This window comes from Leptosomus discolor, chromosome 3, assembly GCF_034619465.1.
Source record: "Leptosomus discolor isolate bLepDis1 chromosome 3, bLepDis1.hap2, whole genome shotgun sequence".
NCBI lineage: Eukaryota > Metazoa > Chordata > Aves > Leptosomiformes > Leptosomidae > Leptosomus > Leptosomus discolor.
Genome location: NC_141393.1, coordinates 23,660,715 through 23,687,439, shown reverse-complemented (window position 1 = coordinate 23,687,439; position 26,725 = coordinate 23,660,715). Strand labels below are relative to the sequence as shown.

Sequence of the window (26,725 nt, the reverse complement as noted above, 5' to 3'; positions counted from 1 at the left end):
CATATTTGAAAGAAAATTGTTAAATAAAGTTCAGTTATGCAAGTCACAGTCAGAGTGAGCCGCAAGAAAGGGCTGAGGGGAATGAAAATTACTGTAATGAGTTCTGACCTGAGACAGGGAAAAACACTAGAATGCCAAATAATGAATTCTAAAGAAATTATAAAACAAAACCTTTTGCTCTAAGGGAGCAAAAGAATGACTTCTAAAAATTCAGGCAGGCCTGATAGTAAAATCATACCTATTTTGCTAGGTATTAGTTCCTTTAGCCTTCCTTAATCAGTCCTAGCAGATTTTTTTTTTTCCTTGTTTTCAGTTTGAGGTAGGGAACATTATAGCAAAGTGTTTTAGTCTAGTTCTGTATTTGCTGTAAAAAGAAGTAAGAGATGGCACACGTGCCACATGGTGTTCTTGACTCAGCTACACTCAAGGTGCGGCTGGGCACTTGTTTGACCTTGCACTATAATTGCTGCTTCTTCAAGAGACTAAAATTAACCTATACCTAAATGTGCTGTTGCCAAGAAAAATGATACATAAGATGTTAGGTATTCAGGTATTCAAGCAACCCAAAATACACCAATTTTTTAATTATTATTTTTTTTTGCTTGCAGCAAACTCTACAATAATGGTTTTACCAGCATCCAAAGCCATGCTTTTAACGGGACAAATCTGGATGCTATGTAAGTAGCAGATCTTTCTCTTCTTTCAGAAAAAAAATTATATAATAAATAGCCTATATTTGTTGGAGGCTCTCAATCTTATTCTAATTGATTTTAAGGAGTGAAGAGAGGCTATTAATTTAAGCCAGAAATAAAAATATCGGTGCTTAATGTCTTTTGCATTCATTTGGCATGTATATTTATAACTCAGAAATAAAATCATGGCAGGTAATTCCAGCGTGAATTTTGTTCTAGTCTGAAGCTACAATAAAATTTCTTTTGATCAGTAACATTTCTAAGATGATTTGGAAGATAATTATGCTGTTTTACTTACAAGACAGTTTATTTTAGTAAGTGTAGCAGTGATAAAGGTAGCAGACCTTTCACAGAAATCTCTTATCTGCAAAGCAGAATGGTATAAGGTGTTGGAAGCAAATCAGAGGAAACAGTCACTTGCACTAGAAATGAGAGATGGGCCTCTCAAAAGTATGAAGCAACAAATTCAGCTTTCCCTTCAGCTTCTTATTCTAGTTTCTGGAAAACTAATACTTAATGAGTGAATATCCTTTTTACACCATACCAAACATCATCTACCTCAGTCATTAACGCAGAACAAATCTCAATTCCAGAGGCTCCATTCAATTTGGCAGAGCTTACCATGGTCCTACAGAGGCTTGGCTGAAGAGTCTAGCTGATGATCTCATGAGTTACGCGATTTCTTCATTGTGAGCTCTTAAATTAACCAGAGAGGCATGAGGATAGATATAATTATTTTCAGTACTTATTTTAAACTGGGCTTGAATTCTGTAAGAATTCTGTAAAAGCATCTTTCACATGGTCTTAATCTTTCCAAACTGCCTCTTTTTCCCTAGCAGCTATCTAGGCTTCTTAAATTTTGAAAGGTTTGAGTTAAACTGAAGATCTGGGATAGGTCTTATTTCACTCATGTTAGTTCAGTAACTTTGAACTTTCATATGAGAGAGGAAGTTTTTCATCATGATATAGTGTTTGTACTAGTGCCCACAGAAATAGGAAGATGTAAAATACAGCAAAATTAATCCAGTGTCTTGACTGAATCTCTAAGCTGTATATGCAATATTTAAAACCTTTCTAAGCCTTAGACAATATATGAACTGTATTGGCTCTTCCACTTCTTACATATTGACAAAACACAAGTTGGGGATGATTTTGTAGGAATTATTCTTTTTGCTTCTCTGATAGTGTGTGAGTGCTCTTGCTTCTGGCCTCTTTGGAATATTCCTTATTATCATCAAGTGAAAATGTAGTTTTAGAAGATCTGGAGTCCTACACATCTGCTTTATTGGACTGGGTGGAAGTAGAAAAGCAGAAACCACATACTAGGTTCTGCAAATACTGCTGGCTTACTTTTAATAAAGAGTTTGTAATTAGTATTCTTTGAGGCTATTTCTATATTCTCTAGGGCCTTGAGGGTAGAGGGCCTTACAGGGAGATCTGAATAAACTCAAGAGCTGGGCAATCACCAACCCTATCAAATGTAACAAGAGCAAGTGCTGGATTTTCCACATGGGACAGGGTAATTCTGGTTATATGTACAAAATAGGGGACAAGAGGCTGGAGAGCAGCCCCATGGAAAGAGATCTGGGGTTCTGGGTTGATGGCAAGCTGAATATGAGTCAACAGTGTGCCCTGGCAGTGAAAAAGGCCAACCATGTCCTGGGGTCCATCCAGCACAGCATAGCTAGCCAGTCAAGGGAGGTGATGGTCCAACCTTGCACTGCGGTGGTGCAGCCCCACCTCGAGTACTGTGAGCAGTTTTAGGTGCCTCTATACAGGAAGGAGATCAAAATATTAGAGTGTGTCCAGAGGATGGTGACCAAAATGGTGAAGGTCTCGAGGGCAAGGCTTATGAGGAGCAGCTGAAGTCACTTGGCTTGTTCAGCTTGGAGACGAGAAGACTGAGGGGTGATCTCATGGTAGTTTACAACTTCCTCGAGGGGGGCAGAGGAGGGGGAGGTGCTGATCTCCTCTCTCTGGTGATAGTGATAGGACACAAGGAAATGGGATGAAGCTGTGTCAGGGGAGGTTCAGATTGGACATTAGGAAAAGGTTCTTCACTGAGAGGATGGACGGTCACTAGGACAGGGTCCCCAGGGAAGTGGTCAGGGAAGCAAGTCTGTCAGAGTTCAATGCTTTCAGTCATATGGTTTAGTTTTAGGTAGTCCTGTGAGGAGCAAGGAATTGGACTTGGTGATCCTTATGAGCCCCTTCCAATCTGAGACATTCTGTGATTCTAAGTGAATCTTTTCAGAGACTGGCTATGATGCACTAGTTAAGCAAATTAAAAACAAAAACAAAACAACAAAAACAAACCAACCAAAACCAGAACTAAAACCAGGCTTACTTTCAGGGCTTTATCTACCAGCAGTAAAAATGGTTTATTACAACAAACAGTTTTCTTCTAATTAAATCATATGACATTTACTTGGGAGCAAAGCACTACTATACAAGGCAAACCAGGGAGCTGAACGTCAGTGGTAAAGCCTTTATCTGTTTCATAAACTACACAGAAATTTCTAAACTGATTTTCTGAAGTGGTTTGGTTACCATATGCCAAGATAAGGTATAATTATCCTAAGTGCAAGCTTGGAGATTTGTTGTTTCTAGCAGCTGCATGAAGTTAATGCAAAAGGCAGATATTTCATTTTCTGTATTCTGACATTTGTAATTTGAACTCCTATTTATCTACCTCTGTACAGCGAAGAAAGTACCTGTTTTCCTCCGTGTCTGATCCAAGGTCCTTTGGACCTGATGAAACTAGGAGCAAAAAGAAACTAACAGAAAAACTGAGTAAAGAAATTTTAATGGGTTTTGAAGGGGGGAGGTTCTCCTCCCCCTCTGCTCTGCCCTGGTGAGACCACATCTGGAATAGTGTATCCAGTTCTGGGCCCCTCAGTTCAAGAAGGACAGGGAACTGCTGGAAAGAGTCCAGTGCAGAGCCACAGAGATGATTAAGGGGGTGGAACATCTCCCTTAGGATGAAAGGCTGAGGGAGCTGGGTCTTTAGCTTGGAGAAGAGGAGACTGAGGGGTGACCTCATCAATGTTTATAAATAGGTAAAGGGAGAGTGTCAGGAGGATGGCGCTGGGCTCTTCTCAGTGATGGCCAATGACAGGACAAGGGGCAGTGGGTGCAAGCTGGAGCACAGGAGGTTTCACATTAACATAAGGAAAAATTTTTTCACTGGGAGGGTGGCAGAGCACTGGAACAGGCTGCCCAGAGAGGTGGTGGAGTCTCCTTCTCTGGAGACATTCAAAACCCACTTGGACACATTCCTGTGTGATCTACTCTAGGTGGTCCTGCTCTGGCAGGGGGGTTGGACTAGATGATCTTTTGAGGTCCCTTCCAACCACTAACATTCTGTGATTCTGTGAATGGTGACGTGAAGGAGGAAAACAATCAAACCCAATAATTCTTTTTTGACAAATCGTTCAAAGACACTTATGTTTCGTCCATAAATCAGAAGACATTTTGGGAATCTCAGAGGCTGTCTTCTACCATGCAGTGTGCCTTTCTACCACTCTTGTTGTATCAAAAGACCTATGTAATTCAAGAAGGTCAAAACAATCAATGCAGATATAGGTGTGGAACTGTGCATAAATGATTTCCAATATCGTACTAAATAATGGCACTACCTAATAAATCTTCTCATCCAACAAGGATCTGTGTTTTACAGCAAACCACAGTATCGCTGTATATGTTTTATAAAGGCAGGGGAGTAAAGAACAAGGAATGAAGGTCCAAATGACACTTTTACTGAACAGTGTTCATCTGAAACTTGAATCCCTCGTTCTAACACATCATTACGGTCCATGAACTGCACCACTCCTGCAGACTTCTGCAGAGTGGTGCTCCTGTGCCAATGTTTATTTCTGTAAGGAAATTGGTGAGGAAAGAAGGTTTTTTAAAAAATATATTTCCAGTGAATGGCAAAATGTATTTGTGATGAGCTTTTACAGAGATGTCTAAATTACTGAAATGGAAAGGGTGTGATCTCAAAATCTAATTACAAAAATAAACTCCAAAAGAATGTATTTACTTTGGTATACACTTAAAATGCTTGGCTCAGCTCAGAGTCAAGGTAAACAATGGTGTAGAAAAAAACATATGATGAAACCTTAATACTGCTTATTTACCAATTCATCTCTTCTGCCTGTTCTCCCTTTCTTTACCGTTCATTTCATAATCCAACAGGATGCATAGATACATTAACATGTTATGTGCCAGAGACCATTTAATACTATAGTGATGATACTTAAATGTGTGTGACCAACATATTATTTTTCTCCTTGTTTGTTAAGCTCTTCTGTCTTATTTTAAAATCAGAAGCTGAAAGAAAGCAAGCAGATTCCATAAAATAATACGTAACTCCATAAGCCAGTGAGGTATTACAACTAGGAATTTCAGTAACTTGGTTTTTAACTACATGATCCTTTGGAAGAAAATTTTGCAAAACCTCCCTTTTTCCCTAATCTGGATGTTCATTCTTATTCCATCATTCCCTGTGCTGATAAAATTGGTTGTGGGACTGTAGTAAAACCTTATTAGTGAACTAATCCAGCTTAAAATAACCTTTGAGAAAGGCCTGTCCAGCTACAATATGGGGGATGACATGAATGACCTTGGACTGTGGAAGACAAGAAATAAAAATCCTTTACACTGAAGAAAAAAAGGTATGTGGAACTTTATGTCAGTTAGTTGAATTAGCTGGTCAGCATTTTTCATTCATATTCTTTACTCCCAGAAAAAAATACACTTTTGGTAAAAATAAAATATTTTGTAAAAATATTTTCAGACTTTTCAGCATTTTAAATTTTTTATTTCAGTTGAAGATTTTGAATATTTTTAATATTCAGGATTTTGTTTTTCTTTTGCTATCTCTTGCTTTTCATGTTAGCTCTGTATCTCCAAAATGGTGTCACTAAAGAGCTCCCAGAATGCCCTCAATAATTTAACTTTCATACTTTTCTTTATTTTTAAGGAAGTTTTCTCATCTATTTGTATTTCTCCTGTTTGGAGACTACAGGTGTGGTGTACTCTTTGGCTTTTTTGGTACTACAAGGTTGCTGAGTATCAGTGCCTGGTGGTTGCTCTTACAAGACTTTAGACTGTAACATTTTGAAACAGAGCATGTGTGGCACTCAACCTGAAATCAAAAGTTACTTTTCCTCATGTGGACTCTCTAACCTGTTGCTTTATGAAGCATGCACTGATAATGTCTGAATACTCAGTATCTCTGTCATGCCCTGACATGACGTTGTCCTGTTGTACAATAATTGAATTGCCCTATTACTGTTTCGTGTCCTCAGAAAATCCTGCTCAGCGTACTGCAGTCATGTTTTCTGGTGGGGCTGAGACTTAATGCAATGTTTTTCCCACTTACCTCTGGACCTTGAGTCCATAGAGACTCTGTATTAGTCACCGTCATAGTTAGCTTACTGATCCGATTTGATTAAAAAAAAGAAAAGAAAAAAAAAGGAAGCCTTCTGTCTTCTTATAGCACTGTGAAACTATCAGCATATCCTGCTCCAGGTTCAGCATTTACTATACCAGACTCCCTGCATAGTTTGCACTGTGGTAGTCATGTCTATCTGACTGCTTTCCACCAACTTTCCAAAATTACTATGATTCTAGTGTCCCCCTGAGGATAGATATTCCACTTCACCCATGTGATTTTTAAGATTTCCAACATTTGTTTAGACATGTGTGTACTACTGTTGTGGTTTCTTTTCTGCAGTGTATTTAAATGACATTCTATACCATTTAGCTATCAGTTACAACAGGATTAAAGGCACTCTCAGAAGGAGCTATACTGGCTATACATAAACTTTTTTTGACAAATTATTATTTACCAAAGTCTTATTCTTTCCATTTAAAAGAGGTACCTGACAGGCCTGACTCATCTATGTGAAAACTGGCAGCTAACACTGCAGCCCCTCCTTGGTAACACATGGTTATGAACTTCCTGAAAGTCTCTAGCTGACTGTTTATGTTTGTAAGTTTGAAGATTTTTGTCATGTATGTGAACTATTATATTTTGAGTTTATAAGTCTTTACGGTGTTCAAGTATCAGGAGAAAACATTTCAAAATTGGACAAGCAATTATCTGGTTGTATAATAACATCTAGTTACTAAAAGAGTCGGGTTTTATGAGGTCAGGCAGGTTTTTGTGTCCTTCAGAACTACAACCTAGATGTGAAATCTTGGATTAATTCTTAGCTGTTGCTCTGGTTTTAATTTTTGTATTAGATTTGCAGACAAAATCATGAGGACACTTGCAAACTGAAGCAAAACCTCACAACAAAAGTGACTAGGTTGTCATTTACAGACTATGAAAGTCAGTTCTCAGAAAACACAAATGTCAGGTGATACTAGAATCCCATATATTTCTAAAGAATGAAGGTTTATTTCAAACAACAATAGCTGAGAAGATGAAGTAAGCTATTTTCCTCTGTAAGAAACAAGGCTTTAGATGTGAGTAATGCCCAATGAATAACATGCCAAAAGTGTTACTCTGGCTTGGCTCCCTAAGACTTTCTGTTGTGTAACCAAGCTGAAGTGCATTTATTTATCATTTCTCACTATGGTGATCAATACAAACTTCTACTCAGTGTAAGTTATGGAAAATTTGCTAATGACTTCAACCAGGACAGGATTAGAATCTTTACTTGATCTTTTCCAGATCAAGAAACAGTTGCTCTGACTTTTATTATTCTTACAGCTAAACCCCAGTTCAGCTATCTGAATTTGAAAGACTCTTCCAGCACAAAGTTAAAACGGTGGCCTTTTGCCCTGTTCTGAGTCAATTCAATTATCTCCATAGCCACCATCTCAATGGTGTTTTTGTTACAGAACTTAAAATTAGGAAAGGTTTGACCTTTGTGTCTTTGCCACTAACTGACACAATGGGCAGAGCTCACAGCAACTTCACAGACACCCTCTGAAATCTGTTGTGACAACCTTTCCATTGTATTTTTTGCCTTCCTAGCTACATCACAACTAGCTTTAAAATGTTTATAACAGTTACAGTACCAAGCATCCCTTTCTGCTTGAGGTATTACTGCCTGCATCACTAGTATCAAATTCTTTCTCCCTTAATTTAATTTAATTTCTTTAATAGGTCTACACTGGGCATCTTACAATTTCTGTGCCAACCGCACTGAAATTTTATGAAATCCCTCTTTTTAAGACAATTATGTTTAAATTCTGAGCAATGTCACTTGGCTTCACGTGGGCAATATTGTTGGGTTTTCTCCCATTTCTTTCTTTTGCTGCTGCTCTCATCATTGGGAATTTTCTCTGCTTTTATCTACCCTGCGAAACATAACTTCGATAAGGCAGTCTGTCTGCAATGCTTGCAAAGTGTCCATCCTTCAGTTGGACCGAGGACCACATCATCTTCTCTTGAGCAGTGCTGTACGGTTATCATCTGCACTCGTCTTCTTTTTCTGCGCCCTTTGGTGAAATCTCAAGCAATCCTGATGCTTGTAGTTGTTGGGCCTGGGTCACCCACTGTTGTCATACTTAGGTCAGTGTTAGTTCCTCTTCCTGTTTCTGCTGGACCTGCACTACCTATAATATTATGGTCTGCAGACTCTGTTGTTGCTCCTAGACTGCAGCCTCATGCTTTAATCTGTGGTTTGCTACTGGAGCCATTAGACTTTACCTTCTCCACTAGACAGAACATTGATCAAATTTGTGAACAGGGTAGTTGCAGGTGCTATGGCTCTCTTCTGCCTAGGCACTGTGGTCCTTCAGGGCCTTTATAGCATTGATCATTTTGCCATCATTTCATCAAGGAGAGCACACATTCCCCTTGACAACTTTCCCTGGCAATTTTTTGTGCTGTCCTCCTTAATGGGTTGCATTACACTTCTGCTCCAAAGCACAGTCTTGCAGCTGTATCATCCACTTTGCTGCCTGGGTTCAAACTTCTCTCAGAGGTAATTTCTCATCATAGTACAGAAACAAATAGCTTGGACTGTTTTGTCTTCTTGATGTAGTGCCCCTCAGCCAAGAGAGCTAGATGCTCCTCCATCCTCCTCCAGGGACTGCTATATTTGGTAAATGATTCTTAATCTCATCAAAAGATTTCAATTTCCATCTAAATTAAGTTAAAAAGCATGACTAGCTTTGATGCCTGCAAGCTGTTTCTCTTGTAAACATTGTGACAGAATTTAATTTAACTAAGTAAAAACACCACCTAGGTTTTAATTGCTGGCTTAGAGAAAGAATTATCACAGTAGTATCCACATGTATGTATGTGTGTGTGTGTGTATATATACACACACACGTACATAAGTATATATCGCAACCTATTCTTCAGTCTTTTTTCATGGCTTAGCTAATTCAGCCCATTCCTGTTTGTGTGTTTAGGAGATCTAGCTGCTTATAACTGCAGTTCTCCCTCCTGGCTAACCAGTAGGAACCACAATTTTCCATCAAGAAAATCAACATGCCTGTCGTGTTTTGTGAAGTACTTTTTAGTTGGACAATTGTTCTAAACCCACAATTTTAATCTAACTCTATGTCAAGTATACCAAACTAATACAACCACGCTGGCACCGTATGCATAAAAATAACGCTTATTTTTCCATTTCAGTTCTGTGTGTATCTGCTCTTCACAGATTGTCATAAAATGTGCTCAGTGCCACATGTCCACTGTGACTCTGGCAGAAGAGCAGGATGCCTGTGCTTCTGCTGCTCCTGCAGGTTTTTTAATTTATGCTTTCTCTTTTTATACCTGTGATTGTGGAACTACTGAAGACAATTATTTCTCCCAAGTCTTTCCACAAAACACATGAATTCTGTTAGGCCATCGAGAACAGAAATCTCAGACAGAAATGCATAACCTCTCTAAAGCAATTTGGAACTTGACTGAAATTCTGGCAATAATAATCCATGTATTTATAAGTTTTTCTCAAGCGACAGTTTCAGACCATGGTAACCAGAATTGATCTTAAAGAACCCTCAAGATTAACTCTAGATCAGTCACTTTTAAATCTAAAACCACAGAACTGAATTTAAGATTGATTGTTCCTCTTGGGTTATGTTAATTTTTTGAGTGGTCAGTAGCCTTGCATTGCCTGTCTTTAATCACACACCTTTAACACAACTCTGTAAATTCCCTACTTCCTGAAACCACACTTTCCTATATGTCAGTTTCCAGAGTGATGGAAATTAATGTTGGTCCTTGATTACATCAATCATGTAATGACAGGAGAAATTTGGAGCATTCCATATTTCAGGAACATGTTGGCTACTCAGGAAATTGTTCACAGTTTTCACAAGACTTTAGAATTATTTTTTTTTTGACATAAGTTTTACATTATTTTTTCGTTCAAATTTATCCTCCTTCTCACTCCCTCTCTTGTTCTTCTTATAACAAAACTTCATTCTTTTACTGTTGGCTTGTATATGGGAGCCTCCACTTGGCTATGGAGATTTTAAAGCATTAAAAACTTTTATTATCAAACTCAAAACAAAGAGGGAATTATTTTCATGTTTGTTCATGATATGTTCCTGTAAGTATCATGTAATTCCCCATACCTCATTCTGGTGAAAGCAAATCAATCTATTTCACCTCATCCTCACACATGTACCTGAAGATACAGCATGTATGCATTTGTCTTCACATGTATGACAGAGACAGAAAAGGAATTTGGAGCAAAGATAATTGATTTTGCTAATTTATTTTTTTATTATTTGTTGAGGAATTTAATTTATCTTCAAAATGTCAGACCTGTATTTTGTTCCTTGGATACACAGAAAATGAAGTAACTGATTATGCTTGAATATGCTGTTGGGATAGGATGGCCCTTATGCCTATTGCTTTTGTAAATCTGTTCAGGCAAGTAAACTGAAGATCTTTTTTAACCTATGGATAACTATTTCCAAATCACTGTGTTTCTTTTGTTTCTGCAGCTATCTGCACAAGAACAAATACCTGGAAGCTATCAATGACGATGCATTTTTGGGAGTGCACAGTGGACCAACCCTACTGTAAGTAGGAGAAAACGAAGTAGAGAAAGCTTTAAAAACAATAATATTTTAGGTTGCACTTTCTTTCCAACCATTATTAGCAGCAGAGCAGCAAGGATGGGAATGGCGTGTTTACAAAAAGAATATCCAACAAAAGTTGTGCTTTAGGGAATTGATTTAAGAAATGCTTGCATCTTACATTAGAAATACTTTTCCAATTTTTCTTCTGGAAGATTCTGTACCATAATCTGTTTTATGACTGTGCAATTGTACTACAATTGTAATACAAACTAAGGACTGTAGTAACATACATGTAAAGGAAATTGAAACAGAGGTTGAAAAAATAGTTTTAGACAGAATAAAGATAATTCTGGTGCTGTCTTTTCTTCTTTCTCATGTAATTTGGCTTCCAGTCTGATTTTACAGTTCTCCAAAGAACGTTTCACAAAAATTAGGAATTGCAATACAGAATGAAACAAAAAAATGTAAGAAGTTTAAGAACTTTAAGAAGAACCATATTCCCTGACTCAAATCATCTAGCATGTAATGTAGCGCATAGGACTGATCAGGGAAGAACTGAAATGCTGAAAGTAGGATTCCCTCCTGCACTGCAAAACCAGATGATGCCAGCAATGCTCACTCTGTGTAAGATTCAGGTTTACTTTCTGCTTTTCAGGAAAACAGCATATTTATATCAAAATAATGTATCATTCACAGAAGTAGTCCTAGTAATAGCTAGCTATAATAATGAAAATGTGCAGAAGACATTACTTTTCTCCCAGAATTTTTCCAACTCTAGAAAATCAGGTTGGCTACCAGCAACATAGCAACCTATGTTGTATTGGTCATAAACACTTTATGCTAAGAAGAGTTGTGTCCCTGCTGTGCAAAGGTACAACAGACATTTGATGGCAAGGTCATCATCAAGTCTCCAGTTCTCTCTGTCCCCTGCATCTCAAGTCAGATGCATTGCACGCCTGTGTGTGAATGGTAGCCTGTCTTCTGCTTTAGTCATCTAAATTACTTTCTCTTGTGGGGTGAAGAGGAAGACCTGGCTGAGAGCCCCCCTTTCAGGGCCACATCATTCCTCCACATCACTCTTTACCACAAGGTCTACTGGAGTTATTAGCTGAGTCCTTGGGAAGAGGGTCTGAAACCAGTTCTGGAGAGTATCGGGTTTTCCTTTCACCAGCTCGAGGGGAGAGAGAAGCACAGACCATTCATGGAGTCACACTTCTGAGGGAGATACCTTAAATAATTGCACATTGGAGGGACAGTCCATAATAACCAGTTGTTCCAACAGCAAACCATGCCAAACCACTCCTGTCACACGGGGGTGGCATTTTGTCTGTTTCCTAAAGTCATCGCTTTCCCAGTGGCATCTGATGCATTACCAGCTACCCCATTTCGATGCAGCTCAGAAAGACTAGAGGTGAGAAGCACCAATGCAGTCGTCCTCACAAGGACATGCAGGCCAGCTCTTCCTCCCATTCACTCGCTGCTTTCATTCCACTTCCCTCTGCAAAAAGCTGCTGCAGGACTACATAGGTCAGTAGGGATAATGTTATTTCACAGCTTTCTCACCTCAAGTCTGGCAGCTCTGGCTGCCAGCTGGTGGGCCATCCCACCCAGCGCTTCTCTCCAGAGGGTCTGCAAAGGGAGGAAACTAGTCCAGAGCTCTTCATTTGAAGTTGCAAAGTCCTTGGCATGCAGGTGTGTATGAGAAGAACAGGTAAAGGCAATAACACACTGCACTGTGTCCCTCTCAAGGAATAACATGCCTTTTTTTTTTTTTTTCTTCTTATCACTGAATCACCTGAGTGATAAACCTCAGTCGTGCCATGAGTGGCCAGATCCTGAGACAGCAGTGAGAAGGTAGTATTTTCTGACCATGTCTTAAACGTTCTGGATAAGAAAAATACAGTCAAGGCTCTAGTCCACCATCAGGAGAACTGGCCATCTAGGCAGAGCAAAAGGTGTTCTGGAAGCAGAAGGCAGCAGATCAGGAGGGAAACCTGAAAAAGCTCACAAAGGGGCTGTTAAATCTCTTGCACACAGAGCATTTGTGATGGCTGTTGCTCCTCTTTCTCCCTGCTACCTGGATCGCCTTCATTTCCACTGCTTATGCTTTCAGGAAGGCTCAGGCCACCCACCTCTGAAATAGGATGGTCATTGTCACAGAACTGTGACAGAGGCTGTGTTGGTGCTGAGTAAGCCTTTCTTTTTAGTATTTGGCTAATAAGGCCTTTTTCTTAATGATGTTGCACATAGAACCAGAGAAGTGCTTTATCATTTTGTTCAGTTGACATAGCTTTCCATTACAATACTACTTTGTTCACAATAAACACACAGTCTCAAAGCAAGGTGCACTCTCCTGTTATGTTTGGGGTCTTGTATGACTCACTGCACATCTTCCCTCTGAGGCTACAGGTGGCGCAATGGGTTGAAAAGCTCCTTCCTAGGGATGGTAGAAGACAAAACACTTGGGATCTTGAGTGTAAGGGAGGTGACAGCTTGCAGCAGAACAGATTTTGACTCTTGGAGTTACTGTGGGCATTTAAAGTGGTGTTGTTACACTAGATAGGTGAACAAGTAATGACATACTGCCAAGGGTTATGGGATATCATATGCTATAATAATGTTGCCAGGTAAGCTAACGCTACAAGGGCTAGCTTTGAGGTGAGCCACATGAAAACTCCTGGTTTAGGGGCTAGAGATGGCTTCCTAGGACACGCATATGTAACTGTAAAGAACTTCCTTCTCTGTGTTTTCAAGTTAGATTTCTCAAATGACTTGAAATTTTTCTATAATTATTGTGCTAGCCCAGCTGCTGTTGATCCTCAATCTCAGGACATGTTTTACATTTGCAGTCTAAACAGCCAGTTATCCATCTCCCATTAGAATGCTATACCTCCATGACTAATAGTCCTAGTAGTATTTATAATTAAAGAAAGATGTGGTGCTATAGTAATATTAGAGAGAGGTATTGCTGCTCAAAGGCATAAAATGGCACGTGACTAAAAAAAGTCAAGAGTATCTCACATCATAATCCTTTGATTTGCTAGTCCTAAGCTAAAGATCTTACGAAGGTGTTGTGGTTTAACCCCAGCCTGCAGCTCAGCTCCACACAGCCGCCTGCTCAGCCCTGCACCCAGTGGGATGGGGGAAGAGAATTGGAAGGGTAAAAGTGAGAAAACTCATGGGTTGAGGTAAAGACAGTTTCACAATTAATAAAAGGATGGGTGTGGGAAATAAAAAGGGATGTGATATGGTCTGGGATATCCCTCTGGTCAGTTGGGGTCAGCTGTCCCATCTGTGTCGCCTGCCAACTCCTTGTGCATCCCCAGCCCACTCACTGGTGGGATGGGGTGAGAGGCAGAAAAGCCCTGGACACTGTCTAAGCCCTGCTCAGCAGTAATGAAAACATCCCTGAGTTATCAACACTGTTTTCATTCACAGATCCAAATCATAGCCCCATACTTGCTACTATGAAGAAATTTAACTCTATGCCAGCCAAAACCAGTACAGAAGTGTGCAACATATTTTTAATTTAATTTTAATGTAATTTTAATAGCAGCTTTAAGGACTTCTGTTACCCGTGGATAACCAGGAATTATTCTGCATGTGTGATGTAGGAAAGGTATGTTATAAAGTAGGATACTTTCCAGCAATAATTTAGAGCAGAATCCTTCCACCTGAACAGATCTCTTAGGTGATCTTTAGGAACTAGACCTATTTTAACATGAACAAAATAGTTTCTGAAACTTCCACATATGCACTGCCTTAAGAAGGCTGAAGACAAACTAAAATTGAGTGGAACCCTACTAATTATTGTTGTGTCATGTCAATGGCCATTAACATCTCCCACAGGAGACAGAAATGTTCTTGCGATTGGTGCTTTATTACACACCCTCCACTATACCATCACAATGAATATTAATGTGTTAATTATAGAGAGGCCAGAGATTTGTTAACTTGCATAATAGCCTGAGACGTCTGACCAATACAGCTCTTCCATATCCCCCTTGGGTAGCGTAAACAGCTTGGCTTATTTTAACAAATAATTTAAAAGTCATTTTTGGTTCAGGCATCTAGCTGTTGTTAGGCGGCATGGGAATTTGTGGAGATTGGATCTTCCTCAAAAAGCAAGTTCTTACAATACTGTTTCCTCTTGAAAATTAACTCTATGGAAAATGATTGCCTAGATAAAAAAATATTTATCTTATCAGAAGATAAATATTCCTTTTTTTAGGGCAATGAATGGCATTGCTTACAGTGGGAGCAGTATAAAGAAAAAAAAAAAAGAAAAAAAGGAACATTTGTGGAGCTCAAAAGAGACTGTCTTGCCTCCTTATCAGCCTGGCAGAACTCACTGTCTCTGGAGTTCCCTTTATGCATTTCTTATCTCACAGGTGATGGAATGCCTGCCCCACGGATCTATCATTTACTGTTTTTTTTTCCAATCAGGATTTCAGCAGCAACAGCAACCTAAAGGCTGAAATACTGACCTTGGATCCACCCTAATGGGGTAATTTTCTTCCATTTTGGCTTTAGAGAAAACCAATGAGAAAGATGTAACTACAAAGAATATATGTATATTGTGTGAGTTTGGCCATGATCTCAGATCACCTAGCTGGATGGTGTATTTAAGTAGGTATTAAAAAGTTAGGTAATTTTTTTTTTTAAATTTGCCATTTACAATAGCAGAGGAAGTGGGCAGTGTGATCACTGAATACAGAACAGATGCAAATAATTCTGATTCCTTTGTCACTGCTGTATATTCAGATGTATGTCGATGTATAGATAGATTGCTCCCTTTATAAAATTATTTTAACAGTATAATGACGGTACATTGCTCTTCACCTGAAGATGAAATCTCGGCTAGGATTCAGCAACTCAATGGACCTGATTTACTAAATGCACCAACTGCTGCCTAGAGCTCAAGTTCACAGAGTACAACAAAAAAACAATCAGGCTCATTATTCAATAAGCTTTTGAAAAACACAGTCCAAATTCAAAGCATTACTAATTGTCACACAAGATACATGTGAGTAACTAATTATCTTTGGAAAGCAGAAGTGCTCTTTAAAGCATCATTTCCCAGTCTAGGAATGGCTCCTACTTTAGGAGGTTCTGTTCTGTTCTTGTCATTGGGCACAAACAAATCTTCAAGCGACAGGAGCGCTCTTGCATTCTGCTAATCAAACAATGCAAATTTGTAGATTTAAAGAATCTTTCAGAAGACAGAAATAATATCTGCTGTCTAAGCCCATCTACTATATCTTTTATCTTTTTTAACTATTGTAGTATTGCAGTACTCAGAAATCTGTGTATGATTAGGTAAAAATTCCCAATGGTATATGATGCATTCAAACTCATTTTCTCAATTAACTCTTTTAAAATCTCATTATTACTTGAGTTCATACTACAATTGCATGTTTCCAGCTGTGAAAAAGATTCTTGAAAAAAGCTATTATCCCTTATATCTAATTCTGAACTTCTGACTTCATAAAAACAATGAAGAATTAGACCAAAATCATAACCCAGAAAAAAAAAATAATAAAATCTCAGCAGCTAAATATCTGTTTAATACTTGTATCATATCCACAGCTGGTTTAGAAAACATCATCTCTTAAATCATAATCTATGTTTTATTCCCACATTCATCTGAAGCTCTCCAATGTCTCTGCAATTTCAATCTAATGTGTATTTCATGTAAGGTAAGCAACAACCTAGAAATGTTGCATGAGATTTATAAGAAAGCACGTGAGGAAAAAACAAAATCGCTAACAAGCCACAGCGTTAAAATTGGTTGAGTGCACTTGGGTTGCTGTTACGCTCCACACTGTAGAGCTTCATGCTACCACAGACAGACCACTTCCAGGACCTAAGCGAGCTCTAGACCACAGCTACTTCAATGCTGAAGTCTGGTCTGGATCTAGGCTAGAAGTGAATTTTGCTAGCACTTTACTATAATCCCGAATATTTGACATCTCCCACAAGGAGTGTGGCTGCCTGGTTTCCATATCAGTCTTTGTGGGGGGTTGTCAAAGGCCTTGTGGAATTCCCAGTAGACTCTGAGCAGATCTTAAGCACAACACTCAGAGAGGTTTGTAAGGCGGGACTTGTTTTTACAAAAGCCCTTTACATACTGACTTCCCCCCAGGTATACCATATTAGCTGGTGGCTCATTTGCTGCCTTTGGGCAGGGGGCTAAATTGGAGGTTACACCCCTCTTTTACCAATTCAACTGCTTCCTCCTCAAGCTGCTTCAGAACTTTTTGGTGAAAATCCTCCAGTTCTTGTGACTCGTTAGCATTCATTTTACCAGTTTCCTGCCTCACCTCTTTTATAATCACTTTGAGACAAATCCTCTTGACAAGTCTGTCAGACCTCTTGCCTGTTCTCTTGTGTTTCTTTAAGTGTACCAGCTACAGCTTAGCAGTAGTAGCAAGACACTCTTCTGTGCAAAGGAAACATTGCTGTCTTTAAACATCTTAGTTATCAATATTATCAAATATTAATGAGGCTGACATCACTGCAGTCAGTTCCCATTTTTCTGAGCTGCCCAAAATCAAGACTGATCGTACAATTACACAGAACAAAGAAATCATTTAGGAAAATGTGTCTTCTGTATGAATGCAGACACAGCTGCTATAGTCTGGCAAACCCCAGCTACTTGGGTTCACATTGCTCTGAAGATCAGTAATTATTATTTAAAACCTTTTCAATCCTATGCTTTCTAGTTTGAAGACAGCTGCTGTGCTGCTTGAGATAGATTGTGAATCTCAACAGATAATTGTCAAGACTAGATTTGTAAGGTAAAAAAAAATCCCTGTCGATCTCACACTTTCCTCTGGCCAGTTGACACACACTTTGTTGCTAACAAAGTGTAGGCCTGTGTAGGGTAACTAAGAAATTATCTTTCACGGGGAGACAAATTATCACCAGAATCCCAGGAGGCTTTTCCATTTGCAATAGCAGCAGTACAGAGCAGACTCTATACCAGCAGTTTAGGGACTTCCCAAACTGGAGATTTTGGAAACTTCCAAACTTCTGAGCCACAGCCCATGGATGGGACCAACCATCTATTGTTAGTCCTGCAACAGGATTAATCCTAAATCAACTAGAACTTCAAGGCAGCTGTACCTGTACCTTCTCCCCAAGCCACCCAATTTAAAACAAGCAGAGTTTTTGAAAATAAAAACTGCAATATCTAACTGGTTAAATACATGCCCATATACACATACATAAAAGACATCAAAGGATTTAGTAAGATAGAAATGACGTAGTCTTATACCTAATTCTTCCAAGCCCTTCTCACTGAACAGATCTTTGTTTCAGACTTTTTAACGCTACTTGGTAACACTCTGAGTTGCCACAGACTTTGCACATTTCCCTCTGTTCCCTAGGAAATTGTTTCCACCACCTGAGTCCTGGGCTGGCTGCTCCCTTCTGCTCCCAGCTCTCCAGGAGGTGCAGCTCCCTCCCCTGTGCACCCAGGGCCCCAGAGGGGCTCCTCTCTGTGGCTGTTTCCAAGGCATGAGCCCTTGTCCCCTGGGATGTTCCTCCTGAGCCAGTCATTTCTGGTGGGAACACGACACAACTGTGAATAAAACCAAAGCAATAAAGGGATATTGTCCTTCTTGTTGCCTTGTTGGCCTGCACAATGAACCATGGCACTGGCTTTCACAATTTAATTATGCAATTTTGTGAAAACATTATACCTTTTCTCATTTTTAAGTCTCTTGCCTCACATTCTTAGATGTCCCAAAACTTGCCTCACAAGAGTGAATAACCATTCCCAATCATCTTCACAACATGCATGGCATCTATAGTCTTCTACTGCTTCCACTCCTAGCTTTTCACAAAAGTCCTTATTTACTCCTTATTACTTAATATATTAACAACTTGATACTTTTAATCATCCTTGATGTAGCTTTCTGTGCTCTTATTGTAAACTGCATATAGTATTTATAGAACTGCATATAGTATTTAAGATGCAGTCATGTTAGATCTGCAAAGTGAAGTTTTTCTGTTTTCTATTTCTTTCAAAAAAAATCTTAGCATTCTATTTGCCTTCAACATTACGAAATAGCACAGACCTGACATGTGCAGAGAGGACTCTTTCCAGAGTGCTAGGTAAATTAAACCCCGTTGGCATCCATCTACAGTTAAGATTGCTTTTTCCTGTGCACTTTATAATAATGAATCACGTCAAGCATTTTACTGCTCAAACAGTATTGCAGAATCCTTCTGCTTCTTTAGACTATCAGCTTTAGCTTTCACTACCTTGTATTATTTCATGTTGGAAACAAGCTTTGTTGCAGCTACTCTCATCCTCTTTCCAAACTGTTTAGGAGTATTTCAGTAGTACCAGTGCTAGCCTAGCCTCTGTGGGCCTCTGCTGCAGTGATATGGATATTCAGATATCCATATCCATTTTCCATTCTTCCTCTAGCAGGAAAACTTATGATCTGTTTTGAGGCTTTTCCCCCACTCTTATTTTTTTTTTTTAATTAATAGGAGAGCCATTCTACTCATCAAATAACAGATTAGTTACCTCAAAATCCCTTGATACCTGATTTTGTCAAGGCTTTTCAGAAATTTCAGTGTACAAAGAGGATCATCTTTCTCCATACGCTTATGCCAGAACATCTTCAAAGAACTCCCAAGAGATTGTGAGGTGTCATTTATCTTCAAAAAGTTTTAGCAGCTCCCATCACACAGCATTTAACCATGTGCCCTTCCTGCGGGTAGCATGACGACTTGATGGATACCCATGGGGGTTGCTGAAAGGCCAGCCTTGTCTTGGTATGATCTAGTCCAAGATCTAGTTTACCAAGATGTTTTGCTTCAGAAGGAAATCTCTATAAAATGAGGAAATCAGTGAAACCCAAAAAGAAGCAGGCCACTAAGTTGAGTAAGGGACTGGAGCATCTGTCCTAGCAGGATAGGCTGAGAGAGTTGGAAATGTTTCGTCTGGAGAAGAGTCAAAGGAATCTTATCGATGTGTATCAATACTTTAAAGGGGTAGGGCAGGGAACTGGGAAGACGGTGCCAGGGTATCCTCAGTGGTGTCCACTAACAAGACAGGAGGCAATGGGCACAAACTGAAATACAGGAAAATCCATTTCAACCTAAGAAAAAACTTCCTTTATTGTGAGGGTGGTTGAATGCTGGAGCACATTGCCTAGACAGGCTGTGGAGCCTCCGATCCCGGAGGTACTGAGAAGTCAACCGGACACAGCTCTGAGCAACCTGCTCCAGGTGACCCTGAGGTCAAACTGGATGATCTGAAAGCTCAACTATTCTGTGATTCTTTAAAAGATAAAATGATAGCAGGCAGCATTCAGACTCAAGAGCCAATTCAGGGGCTTGGTAGAAACATACTCTACCTGTCAAAAAGGACTCCAGAAGGACAAAAAATAAGTTTATGTGGTTGAAATCAACTAGTTGTGACATATTCAAATATGTATGATAGCAAAGAAGCTATTAGAAGTAAAAAAGCCCTCCTACAGGAAGGGGAAGCAACTTCTAACTCAATTTTAAAACAAATATAAGGAAATGAGAATAAAAATGTAAAAAAGCTGAGCAAAACCAAGTGTTCTAGAAGCAATTTATTGAAAGCATAAAATTAGTAATAATTTTCTTTTAAGTGCAAGAAACCAGCCAGTGGGTGAGAATTCTAAAAGGATAAGATTGGGAAACCGCATATAAAAAAGCTGAATTATTTATTATTAGGTGATGAAAGTGCACAAACAATGTTCCTACACTAGAACCTTTTTTACAGATTTACTTCTTTACAGAGTATAACTCTGAGAAACCATCTTGGCTTCAAGTGTCAATAGAGGAGGTTTTAGAACAAAGCAAAAAATGAGTGGAAAACACTAGCAGATGACATGCACCCGGCAGCTCTAAAGGAAATTCACTTCCCCCACAAACTGTACAATGTATCTGCTGAGGTGGACTCAGTACCAGAGAAATAAAAAGCAGCAAACATAACACTGCATTTTCTGAGAGTTTCAGGATGAACTGAGGTAGAGATCTTCATTTCAGTTTATGTAGAACATTGTTGTAGTAACTACAATGCTTTCTATTGAAGTATCCCAATAGGTGTCTTGGTTTGAAAGACAGGTGTCTGCTGAGGAAGGCAGGAGCCTCCCTTGAAATGGAAAATGCAACCCCCTTCCCTCTAAGTTATTATAATTTTGAAATTAACGGGCGTTCAGGCAAAGATATGGGGAATAGGAATAACAGTTCTTTACTAATATATATATATAAAACACAAGGCAGGGAAAAAAACAACCCACTGGTTTGCACTGACAGAGTCAGAAATACAACCTGACACCCTGTTAGGGTGGCAGTAGCAGTCCAATAAGATGGTGGCTGCAGTCCTCCTGAAGCGATGGATGTAGTCCTGTTGAAGCAGCAATCAGGTAAAAGGGTCTGGTCTTCCTCCGAAGGTCCAGTGGTAGGTAGGTAGCTCTTGTCCTCTGGAACTCCAGTGGGGGAAAAAACTCCTCTGGGAATCCAGTGGAAGAAGGCTGCTAGGGTGTCAGTTTTTATTTAGCATGGACTGCTTGGCTCCTTCCCCCCGGGCGGAGCATCTCACCATGGGATGGGGAGTCGTGAGGCAGTTCCTTGATGGGCCATTAACAGGAGATAGCCCAGGAGCGAGTTATCGATGGGTCAGGCGATAAGGCATTGTTGTGCCCAGTAACAGGAGATAGTCCAGAGGGGGGAGGCAGGGAGCACCGCCCCACCTGGTCTCAACAGCTCCTGAAGATGGTAATAGAATACTTTTTTTCCTTTTGGGCACATCTTACACTGTAACCTAGGACAATAGGTTAAAATGAGTCTAAAGATGTCTAAAGGAAAATACTTCTTCCAGTGCAAGATGTGATTTCTTTAAAGAATTTTTAAAACTTTGGTTTTGCATATACATTTGTATGTGGTTGGCTTGAAAGGTTTAATTGTAAAAGTCCTGATATTTCTTTATCATCCATATTCTGCACTATGAGACGTTAAAGACAAGAGCTTTGAAAACAGAGAAAATACCAGGAGGAATTCCTATCCTACTTGAATTTAAATGGTATCAGAATCTAGCAAAGTAATATGAAATCCCCACCTCCTCCAGATTTGATTTTTGCTGTAGAATTCTGTGAAACTCCTAAATTAACATGAGAATCTGAAAAACTTCTGATCCAGTCACTGGATATTCTGATGTTTGTCTTTTTCTTCCTTCACCTAGGGATGTCTCCAGAACAGCCATTGCTAACCTTCCAGCCAAAGGACTGGAAAGCCTTAAAGAGCTAATGGCCAAAAATACATGGACTTTAAAGAAATTACCAGCTGTAAAGATATTTCTTCAGCTAATGCGAGCTGACCTATCATATCCAAGTCACTGCTGTGCTTTCAAGAGCTGGAAAAAAACCAGCGGGTGAGTTTCACTAATTTACATTTAAAGTATGAAAGTGAAGACAGTGTTTTAGTATTAATATGAAATTACATCTATTGGCACTTTTGTGACCATTTTTTCTATGTATAGAGGGCATTCTTTGAAACAGAGATTACAATTTCAAACTTATAGAAGAAAGAATTTTTGATACAACAATTTCATAGGACCTTTTGCAACAGCTTCTCCTTTTGTTGAGCCCAGCATTAAGGGGGAAAAAAAAAGGGTAATGTGCTGTAACACACAATGTGTTGTAGCAAGGCCTGGAAAAAGACATTTTGGAGGGGTTACAGCCTCACGTCTTATGTATTTTCCAACTGAAAAGCTCAGAATAAATGATTCTCTAACAACCTTGTAGACGATATTACAAATCCCATTTCGGCATGATTTCCATCCCATCAGAACAGGCGCGGATAGCTTTTGGAAAGAAAAAAATACATTTATAGATGTCCTGTTGGGGAGATGACCTACTGTGATTAGCAGCAGAATTTAACTGCAGAATGCAAATCTATTGTATATTTATCCAAAGGTTAATAAGGTTTAGAGAATTCTTATCAAGGACAGCCCTAATCTTCAGTATTTGTGGTTGGAATGCATAGCAAATTAAAAATATGCTATGATAAGTATATGAATTATTCAGTAATAAACTCACAGAATCACAGAATGTCAGGGGTTGGAAGGAACCTCAAAAGATCATCTAGTCCAACCCCCCTGCCAGAGCAGGACCACCTAGAGTAGATCACAGAGGAACGTGTCCAGGCAGGTTTTGAATGTCTCCAGAGAAGGAGACTCCACCACCTCTCTGGGCAGCCTGTTCCAGTGCTCTGTAACCCCCACAGTGAAAAAGTTTTTCCTTATGTTAATGTGGAACCTCCTGTGCTCCAGCGTGCATCCGTTGCCCCTTGTCCTGTCATTGGACAACACCGAGAAGAGCCCGGCTCCATCCTTCTGACACTCACCCTTTACCTATTTATAAACATTGATGAGGTCACCCCTGAGTCTCCTCTTCTCCAAGCTAAAGAGACCCAGCTCCCTCAGCCTTTCATCCTAAGGGAGATGTTCCACCCCCTTAATCATCTCTGTGGCTCTGCACTGGACTCTTTCCAGCAGTTCCCTGTCCTTCTTGAACTGAGGGGCCCAGAACTGGACACACCATTCCACCTGCGGTCTCACCAGGGCAGAGCAGAGGGGGAGGAGAACCTCTCTCGACCTACTGACCACATCCCTTCTCATACAGCCCAGGATGCCATTGGCCTTCTTGGCCAGGAGGGCACATTCCTGGCTCATGGTCACCTTGTTGTCCACCAGGACCCCCAGGTCCCTTTCCCCTACGCTACTCTCTAACAGGTCAGTCCCCAACCCATACTGGTACATGCGGTTGTTCTTTCCCAGATGCAAGACTCTACACTTGCCCTTGTTGTATTTCATTAAATGCCTCCCCACCCAGCTCTCCAGCCTGTCCAGATCTCGCTGAATGGCAGCAGAGCCTTCTGGTGTGTCAGCCACTCCTCCCAGTTTTGTGCCATCAGCAAACTTGCTGACAGTGCACAAAAAAATAACATTCACAATTACAATAGACTGGGAAAGTGAGGACAGAAATAAAACAGAAGAGTGGACAGATTCAAAAGCTGGACAGGAAGAACGTGCACAAACAACCCAGCACAATCTAATGACTGAAAGAAACAATATTTGCATGTCTATCAGCAGAGATGAAAATTTCTCAGACTGATTATATGCAATTCAAATTGTAAGCAATCTCAAATTCTACACACCTAGAAATGAGAAATGCTAAAGGTTATGTGACAGTGGATCACAGTGATCAAAAAATTTGATGCCGAACTACAACTTTTCCTGTAGTAAAATGTATGAATCATTTTCGACTACAAATACAGGTGCATCACAACATGATGTACAGGATTCCCAACCACTACACTGCTAGTTAGCTGTATAGAACCTACAGAAAATACATAGAACAGAAATTAAGATTATGGAACTTCTGGGAGGAATTTGTGAAAAAAAAAAGAAAAGGAAAGTAATACTGTGTGTATTATCTAAGAAGTTATAAACAGTAGATAAAGTCTTGTTACCTACTAAGAATGTAGATTCCAAGAAGGAAGAGGGATTATGGATGCTGAACAAGCCAAATTACTACTGGGGATGGCTGATAGCAACAGAGAAAGGAAAAATATAGTTTTTAAAAAAGCTCAGAAACACTCAAGCTTATTGTTTGCTATATGTTCTGTTAACAGAAATATATCCCATCACATTTTTATAGCTACATTTTCATTCATGGTGATTTGCTTTTGGAGTGTTCCATTTGTTCACTTGCTCTACTCCAGCCAGATTGTAAATGCCAGCAGTGATTTCCCCATCTGCTCTTTCAGAATTCTGGAGTACCTGATATGTAACCAGAGCAGCAGTAACAGCTTTCGTAAGAGAAGATCAGTCAAAGTTCTCGGAGGTCCATTTTACAAAGATTATTCAGAATACACAGACCACACTGATACTGTGGATGACAAAAACACCAAGTCCACAAATTTTCATGAAAATTCCCATTATTACTTTTTTTTGGAAGAGCACGGAGAAGAAAATCTTGGATTTGGCCAAGAGCTCAAGAACCCCCAAATGGAAGACATCCAGACCTTTGACAGTCATTATGACTATCCTGTCTGTGGAGGCAATGAAGATGTAATATGCACTCCAGAGCCCGATGAGTTTAACCCCTGTGAGGATATAATGGGATATCAATTTCTGAGGATTGTGGTGTGGTTTGTGAACCTGCTGGCCATCCTAGGTAACGTTTTCGTCCTTTTCATCCTTCTCACCAGCCATTATAAACTGACTGTACCACGCTTTCTGATGTGTAACTTGGCCTTTGCTGATTTTTGCATGGGGTTATACCTCCTCCTGATCGCTTCAGTGGATCTCTACACCAGGTCAGAGTACTATAACCATGCTATAGAGTGGCAGACTGGGCCTGGTTGCAACACAGCTGGCTTTTTCACAGTCTTTGCTAGTGAACTTTCTGTGTACACACTGACCGTGATCACCCTGGAGCGCTGGTACGCCATCACTTTTGCCATGCGCCCGGATCGAAAGATTCGCCTCCGGCACGCCTTGGTTATCATGCTGGGAGGGTGGCTCTCGTGCTTTCTTCTTGCCCTTTTGCCACTGTTTGGCATCAGCAGCTATAGCAAAGTCAGCATCTGCTTGCCTATGGACACTGAAACACTGGCGGCCGAAGCCTACGTTGTCTTCGTTCTAGTATGTAACATTACTGCTTTTGTCATCATCTGCGCCTGCTACATAAAAATTTACGTGACTGTGCGAAACCCTCAGTACAAGTCAGGGGACAAAGACACCAAAATTGCCAAGCGGATGGCTGTGTTGATTTTCACTGACTTTCTGTGCATGGCTCCCATCTCTTTCCATGCTTTATCTGCCATTATGAACAAACCATTGATAACTGTCACCAATTCCAAAATTTTGTTGGTACTCTTCTACCCACTCAATTCTTGTGCCAACCCCTTTCTTTATGCTATTTTCACCAAAGCTTTCCAAAGAGATGTGTTTATCCTGCTAAGCAAGTTTGGTATATGTGAGCATCAGGCTCAAGTCTACAGAGGTCAGACAATCTCAGCCAAAACCAGCAGTGGCTCTTATGGGCAGAGAATCAGCCGAGGTCTAGGTCAGATTCTTACAAGCATTCAAGACCCAGTCAATGATTACCTTCCTGCTGTGACAACGCAGAACCAAATTCTCATGGAAGAATGCAAGCAAACTGAGCTATAACATCTCAAAGTATCACAGGCACAACCTGGTCAAGAGGCGGTTGCACATACAGTGAACTGAGCGAGAAGATAACCTATTCTCCATATTGTTTTTCCCTAGCCTATCCTTTGTGATGTCTGAAAGTACCTTCAGGGTGGTCTACTTTTAGACAAGTCACTCATTTCAACCTCTTGTCTCACACTTGAATCAGTGCAGGTCAAAAGATACTGTTCTAAGGATGATGATGGAAGTAGATGTGAACACTCACTCTAAATAGGAAAAATTATATATATAAACTCAGCAATTATGAAATATACCCTCATCTAAAAAATAAAAGCAGCAGGAGACCAAGCATAAAGCTTGGGGGGTACTTGTATGACTAAAAAAAGGACATAAAGTTTTATAATTAAAATGAGATTAAAGAAAAAAAATTAAAGGTTTGGAGTTCTCAAATGCCAATTGCCTATGTGTCAAAAGGTTCAATTGGGTTTCTAATAGCGAATTTCTAAAACTTCCACCAGGGCCTAAAATGGAATATATTCCTTCTGCTTCTGCCATCCAGACCTAAAATGAAGCTAGTCTTTTGTTTGAAGTTCTTGCTTTAGTTGGGTGAGGTGGGAAGAGAAGCCTCTTCATATTGCCTTTATAGCGCTAAATTGATTTTGCAGCTATTCATAAGACAACAGGTAAGAAACAGCAGGGCATTTGTCTCTGTGCTGCAAAAATCCCCTTACTACCACTCACTCACTTTTTGATAAACCTACTTAAGAGATGGTTGAGTTTGAATTTGTTTTGAAGACCAGTGTACCCAGTCAAGTTA

General features: G+C 39.8%; 1 protein-coding gene across 1 annotated transcript in view; it reads left to right on the top strand.

Moving 5' to 3' along the window:
* Positions 1-25,926, top strand: part of TSHR (thyroid stimulating hormone receptor) — a 77,275-nt gene extending 51,349 nt beyond the window's left edge. The window contains exons 7-10 of the mRNA XM_086462222.1: positions 609-677; positions 10,620-10,697; positions 21,931-22,119; positions 24,519-25,926. Of these exons, the coding sequence (XP_086318348.1) occupies positions 609-677; positions 10,620-10,697; positions 21,931-22,119; positions 24,519-25,926 (1,744 nt within the window). The remainder of the gene's footprint in view (positions 1-608; positions 678-10,619; positions 10,698-21,930; positions 22,120-24,518) is intronic.
* The last annotated feature ends 799 nt before the right edge of the window (positions 25,927-26,725 follow it).